At 35.8% G+C, this 7061-nt stretch overlaps 1 protein-coding gene across 1 annotated transcript; it reads right to left on the bottom strand.

Annotated features, from left to right (window-relative positions):
- Positions 1–1293: 1293 nt before the first annotated feature.
- On the bottom strand, positions 1294–5101 carry LOC132632095 (uncharacterized). Its single transcript, XM_060347913.1, has 4 exons — positions 4784–5101; positions 3217–4402; positions 2038–2939; positions 1294–1948 (listed from the first exon to the last, which is right to left on the bottom strand). The coding sequence occupies exons 2-4, from the start codon at positions 4379–4381 to the stop codon at positions 1604–1606; spliced, it is 2412 nt and encodes an 803-aa protein (XP_060203896.1). The 5' UTR covers positions 4382–4402; positions 4784–5101; the 3' UTR covers positions 1294–1603.
- Positions 5102–7061: the final 1960 nt, after the last annotated feature.

Genomic DNA, 7061 nt, shown 5'->3' with positions numbered 1-7061 from the left:
AATGTAAAATGTCACTTTTGCTTTGGTTAAAGCATTTGTCCCACATAGGAAAAAGAGAGGAAAAGAGAGGTGTATGTATTACATTACACCTTCTCTAGTCGCTAAAAGGGTTCAGGGGGCAAGGACCCTTCGCGCCGTCGTTGTCACTCGCTCGGCTCGGCTTCGGCTTCGGATTTGGAAAATATCGATTGATTATCTTTTTGGACAAACTTTTCTTTAATTATTTATTTAATTAAATAGGAAAAAAAAAAAAACATCCATCGCGGATCGACCCTGACCTGCGACTTGTGACCGACCCAGTCCGTTTTTCTCTTCCCATATATTTTCGAATTTCCCTCCAAAAACCTAGTGACTGATCTGAATGGTTTCAAACATTTAGAATCAGTACCTCCAACTGATACATATTCCTGATTTGTTCCAGAATTCATAACGAATTTTCTGCGCTAAAAAACGAAATAAAACCTTTCTCTCCAAAAACTCTCTTGTTTTATTTTGTGTGATACACTGCCGTTGAGTGGTTCGCCGCTACCTGAATTTGGAGTACTACTATTCTGGTAAGATAATCGTTCTATCCTGGGAGGGGATATTCCATCAACCTCGAGTACCGTGAGGGGAATAATTTCTTTAAGGACACACGTTGAACTAAGTGGGCTCGATTATATTCTGAAAATATTTTTATTTTCCAACACTGTTTCTGTTCATTTTCCAATTTCTGTAGTTTACTGGTTTTAAGTATTTTACTGTTAACTATTTTATACTGTGTAATCTGGTTTTACTAAGTGTTTTACGGATTGTGTTGAAACTTTATATCAACTTATACAGATTATTTTAAAACAAAAAATACTGCACAACCACTCCACAAGATTTTAGTAAGTCTTTCGTTTTTTTTTTTTCCCCAGCTTATGGCCTCTGGTACAATGTCAAATCGTCAATAATGTTTTCTTAAAATAGTTTCATATGTGAAAAAGCAATGGAGAAATGAATATTGACCAAGACCAGTAATCTTGTAGGATCAAGATCTAATGCCTCATCTAGTCGATAAATAAGGCAAAAACAGGCCCAAATTCGATCCAGATTTGAATGATTCACCTATATATGCACATTACTGATTACAGAACTAAAAAAGTATACGAATAGTTAGTTTTCGTGCAGCAATTTCGTAAGCTTTCTATTATAAGGGTCGCTTCGCCTCTAGTTGTCCTCGTTGAAATGAATGTATTAACTTGTCATTTGAAGACAGATTAATGTTTAATTCCTCATGTTATATATTATGATCTTATACAGTTGTACATAAGTAAAGCGCAAGAGATCCATGCGCAAGTTGTACCCCTCTAGGCGGTATTCATTTATTTAGAAAACTATGGATAGCAAAATTAACAATGGCTGAATAGCTGATACACTGATAAAGCTACAGATGATGCAGCTAATCTATATACGAGAATTATTGGAATTTATACTTGCAGAATATTTACATGTATATCTGGGACTGGATTAATGATTTGGTTCCAAAAACTGAAGACATTCTTGGAATAAGCTGCAATAGATATTTGGCTGCACCTGGAAAGTAAGGCTAAAGGGCAACAAGATTCTGCCTCTGCGAGCACTATCTCTTGAAATATGTGATGCCATCACAGGCCAAAGTTCCCTCAAGATCACCGATAATTCGAGATATACGAACTTCAAGGCCTCTCTGTACTTCCCTAAAAAGAGTTCTAATACCATCAGCAAACCGCTTGACATCAAAGCTTGCAGGTGTATCAAGTTCTTCTGCAGCTCCAACAAATCCAGAAGCAATCTTTGTTTGGACTTCCATCAATTTCTGTCCCGTTGCAACTATGTATCTTTGCAACTGAAATGTTTCTTCAAGAAACTGCTCTAGCATCTTAGTTTCCTCCTTTGTTTTTTGTATAACTGAACCTTCAAAACTTACATTCAGGTCATTCTCATGCTGCATATCACACAAAAAGAGGTCATTAGCATTTATGTTTCAATCAACAAATTAGGTCATTTTTCAAGTCAAGAATTATAGGGACATACCATACGCTTGCATAGATCATCAATTTTCCCCTGAAGGGACTCGTAACGAGCAACTTGTTTATTCAGTAAAGACAACAATGCATGAAATCCTCTCGTACTAGATCGTCCATTGTCATTGTTTTCACTATTTCCAGAAAGTTCTAGCTTTCCTGTCAACCTCTCAAGCATGACGAATTGCTGGTTCAGCCTCTTGATTTTGTAAGAAACTCCAAGAGCATGTAGATCCATCTTCCACACAGATTTCTTTTTCTGAGTTTTGCTATCATGTTCTGAAGTTGATTTTTCAGCATTCTGAGCATCCTCTGTGCTGAAATATTCCGCCCTAGAAGCATTCAGATCTTTCCCCTCACCAATCTCCTTTGTAGGAGACTGTAAAGTCAAAATTATGTCTTTATTTGTGTCATTTATTCTGGTCTCAACTTTTCTTCCATTTTTAACCTTTTGTGAGGTTTCCTTAGGACGGTTCTTTGTTTCTTGCTCTTTCTCTCCTAGTTTTGTCTTTATAAGTGTCACCTTAGACCAAACTGTGTGATTGGCTTTGTCCTGGTCTTTTGGACAGACATTTGCATTGGATTTATGGGAATCGGGAAGGTGAAAATATTCTGCAAGTTGCTGCTTGAGGGATTGTAATTCTACTTCTCGATTCAATACCAATGCATCCAATTTCGTATTATCTTGCCTGAGCTGAGCTAGATCATGGTTCAGCACTTCAATATGTGACTGCAACCTCTTTGACTCAAGTTCCATACTGAGCAGGCGCCATCGCAAAGCTTCTAACCTCTCATCTTTGAGTCTCAGTTGTTCTGCAAAAGCATCCAGCTCCAGATGATGCCTCTGCTCAACTGCAACACTGTATTTTTCAGCTTCTGACCGAACCCACTTCTCCAAGTGCTCATCATCATCTGTGAGTAATGCAGAACTGATTGAAGTGAATACAAAAAACAACACAAAATAAACAGAATGACAACTCCATATATTGAAATATATATACAGTATATATATCGTATACACAAATATACGTTTTATATACATAATCAGTATACTTTTCTATAATTCGGCTAGCACCCATAATTTTATGTCGGCCGACGGACACAAATGAAAAAATCCCAACATATTATCGCTAATCAAGATTGATGAATAGCTATGAATAAAACATGTGTATAGTGAATATGGTCTTACTTTCTTCTTCTGCATCCTCAGTCAAGAATCTATCAGAAACATGAGAAAATAGTTCTGGCTCTTTTGTACCCTCAGGCAGCTCGTCGAGACGATAATCAGTCTTCTGTGATTTGCTCTTTCCAGTTGGTAGCATCCCTTTCACACTTCCAAAAGCCTCCAACTTCGGATTCATACGTTTGTAAAGCATATTTCTCAATGAATGTCTCTCATACCTGGACTCCGAAACTGTCTTCCATCTCACGGTCTCTAGCTCAGCCTGATTTCTCTTGGTTTTTGATAATTTGATCTCTTTCAAAAGCATTTGCTTCTCTGCTGTATCCAATTTGGATTTCCTCAGCATAGCTGACAAAATCTGCTCTTTCTGTTCCAAATCCTTGCGCATTTTAACTAGCTCCATCGATAGTTTTTGAGTCATCAAGATAGACTGCTCCTTTTGCTCCAGCGCCAAATTAACCTCTTGCTTCGCTGCTTCAGCTTGTCTGAGGGCCCGGCCCATTTCCGCTTCAAGCTGCCGCTGATTAGACACCAATTCAATAAATGCTGTCTTATGTTTTGAGATCTCATTAGAGTGCCTCTGAGCTTCAAATTTTGCAGTGTTTCTCAATTCTTCTGCTATAGCTTCAGCCTTTTTCAGCTTTTCTTCAAGATCATGACGCTTTTGCCCTTCATCCTCAATGATTTTATCTTTTGACAGCAACATTACTTTGCTCTCCTCCAACTTGCTATTCAAATCAGCAATAACAGTGTCCTTTTTCTTCTCAAGAACTCTCAATTCATTCATAAGACCACCAATTTGCTGCCTAAGTTTCTTCCTTTCATTGAACCAGCACTGCTCTTGTGCTGCATATATGCTAACAACTTTCTCATTAGCTTTAGCATCTTCCCTCCTTAAGCTCTTCAGTTCTTCGATTTTTTTCTCTGCATTCGCCAACTTATTATTGGCTTCTTCCCTCTGAACTCTCCAGACAAGCAACCCCAAGAGCTGAGCACTTCCTTGAAGCATCTTATTTCTCACTTCTAACAAATTCTCATCACATTTTTCGCGCTCCGGCAAGAGCCCAAGTGCAACAAATGCACAAGAAACACCAAAGATAATTGGACATAAGCTCTCCTTTCTCCCTTCTGATATAATCAAACAGGAACTTGAGACACCCTTTTCATCCATTGCTCAATTTCTGTTCTCTCCCTTGAGAAAGAAAAGAAGTGACAGAAACAAGAAACTCATTAGGGCTCTTTTTAAGTTTGAAACATAAACCACTCCTTAATTATCCATTTCAAAAGTTGCTTCTCACTTGAAATTTAGGGGAATAGGGAAATTGAGCAAAAATAAAGATAAGAGAAAAAAGATCCCAAATTGCAATTTAGTTCAAGAGGTAGAAGAACATATAATAAGTGAAAGAGACAAGAACTTCTAGTGGTCCAGCTAAATACTGGAAAGGAAAAAATGGAAATCAATAATCTTATCATCTTGTATCAAGAACCTGAAATGACATTCTTAAAAAGCTAGCACTAACAGTTATCAGTACAGAAAGTTCATCACTATAACATCACAAAACAGAAAACTTACAAAGTGGGAGCTCAAGAAGACTTCTTCAGCTGGAAAACAACAAGAACCCCACAATTCTGAGATAACATTAATGGGCTTATAGGACAAGAAACAACAGTTATTGTAACTGCAGAATTGGTACCATCTCTGTTATCCAAATATAAGTTGGACAGAAAATGCCAAAGGCATGAGCTTTAACACTTGTTATGACTGCAAAATTAGTTAAAAAGCTCTGCCAGCATAACTGAGAAAAAGGAAATAAATCAAGAATTCTGTTCCCTGGTTTTCAGTGAAAAAAATAAAAAAGCTGACCCAATAAAAGCCCCACTTTTGCTACTCTTTTTGCTCACCCAACCTTATACTCCAAAATAATTGAGATTTTAGACTTGGACATATGAATTAAGAAATTCACTTACTCTTAAAAATTAATAGGTGTATTGTCTAAAATATTCTTAATTAAGAGGGACTTTAAAATTATAACTAGCATTAAATTTATTCACTGAATTAAGAATGTGTCAAGGATAAATTTAAAAAAGCAATAAAATATTCGCTTAAGAGGTGTATTGACTAAAATATCCTTAATTAAGGGACTTTAAAACTATAACTAACATTAAATTTATTCACTAAATTAAGAATGTGTCAAGGATAAATTTGAAAAAGCAATAAAATATTTGCTTGATAAACTAAAATCTCAATTATTTTGGATTCAAATTTAAAGGCTAAATCCTTAATTATTTTGGACGGGAGGGAGTACTACCCCCCATTTTCTTCTTCCGTTATGGGTTATGAAATGGAGGAAACAAAAGAGCTAGATTCATGGGGAACTTGTCACCATTAATATTTAATATTACTAAGAAATTAGAATGTCAAATTAAAATACATAAAACTACATCTCTATCTAGCTTTGCAGGCCCACGAAATATTGCACATTGCCAGGGTGTCTTGGCTGTACATACATGTATGCTCACATTTGCATTTTTTGAATCCTTTTTTATATCTATTCCTTGACCCTTTATATTTTTGAATCACTAAAATATGTTTTAATAGATATCGCTCGGATATTTAAAAAATATCACTGGGTGTTATTGGATCCTTAAAAAATAGTGCAACTTCTAAGGATCTGATACGGGTGCAATAACATTTGTTAAGAGTTCAAATAACATAGGCATTAACACTAAAATTGGAGGTCTCGCTTGAGAATGGAAAAACTCCTTTTAGAAAATGTTTCCCTTAGTGGGCTTTATCCGTGTTGTTCAAAATGTAATATACATGTATACCAAGTAATTTTTTGTTACATACTTGCGAATAATGTTTACGTATATAAAGTGTAATTTTTCTGAGAAGAGTGTTCAACTGACAACCATTTACTGTATGTGGCTACATCACTGGGCCTTACGCAACGCAAATCCAAATTAATCAGATTAATAGCTTTCGAATACCGGATGCATATATAAAGTAGTCAAAAAAATGAAAGGAAAAGGAACACTCAGGAAGACATTTTCCTTGATTTCGATTAATCAAGTAGGTATGTTTGAGGGGCCTGACTTGTATATGTCACCCACTCTAATAGTATAAGTTGTCTGTTACTTCTACTAATAATTTATGCACCACATAAAGCTTAGAGAAATTAAGGTAGACCAAGGAAATCAGGGTCTTTTTCCTTCCTTTCTTCTACACTAATTAGACTGCTCATTAATTATTGTAGGAAAAAATCCAAAGAGTGCCGACTGAGGGACCCAAGCAGAAATTCTCTATAAATGAGTATTGAGTTTTGCAAAACTAAAAACAGAAAAATCAAAGCCGTTCATGATCTTCATATTGAAGAGTGACAATGATGTGTGTGGAGTAAAAGTATGCGAACATAAAATGAGAATGATGAGTTTGGTTTGTTCACTAAATGTGCATGTACTAGTGACTGTCCAATGATGTTGATTTCTGAGGGGCAATAGAGATACCAAAATATGCAAATTAAACCTATTGTTTTCAGTCCAGCATCGAATTCATGATGAAGCCACACAAAAAATCTAGGTCCTCATGGGTCCAGCCAACTCTACAAACGTAACCAAAAAAAAAAAAAAAAAAACTTTTAGAGACAAGAAAATTCACAAAAAAACTAAAATGTCATGGTCGAGAGTCAAGCTCATGACCTAAAATCTATATTGTTCGTGTTCTTCAAAATTGTTGTTATGACCGTGTCGGATCATCAAAAAATACACTATTTTTGAAGGATTAGATATATCTCTATGATATTTTTGGAGAGTTTAAGTAACATAGCCTAAACTAAATTTAATTTTTAACT

This window comes from Lycium barbarum, chromosome 3, assembly GCF_019175385.1.
Source record: "Lycium barbarum isolate Lr01 chromosome 3, ASM1917538v2, whole genome shotgun sequence".
In the NCBI taxonomy this organism is placed as follows: Eukaryota; Viridiplantae; Streptophyta; class Magnoliopsida; order Solanales; family Solanaceae; genus Lycium; species Lycium barbarum.
This window is presented reverse-complemented; position numbering and strand designations above follow the sequence as displayed.

Coding starts and splice junctions, on each gene's coding strand:
- LOC132632095 (XM_060347913.1), bottom strand. CDS start 4,381: ATGGATGAAAAGGGTGTCTCAAGTTCCTGTTTGATTATATCAGAAGGG. Junction 2,940..3,216: donor TGAGGATGCAGAAGAAGAAA/GTAAGACCATAT, acceptor CATTACTCACAG/ATGATGATGAGCACTTGGAG. Junction 1,949..2,037: donor ATGATCTATGCAAGCGTATG/GTATGTCCCTAT, acceptor TGTGATATGCAG/CATGAGAATGACCTGAATGT.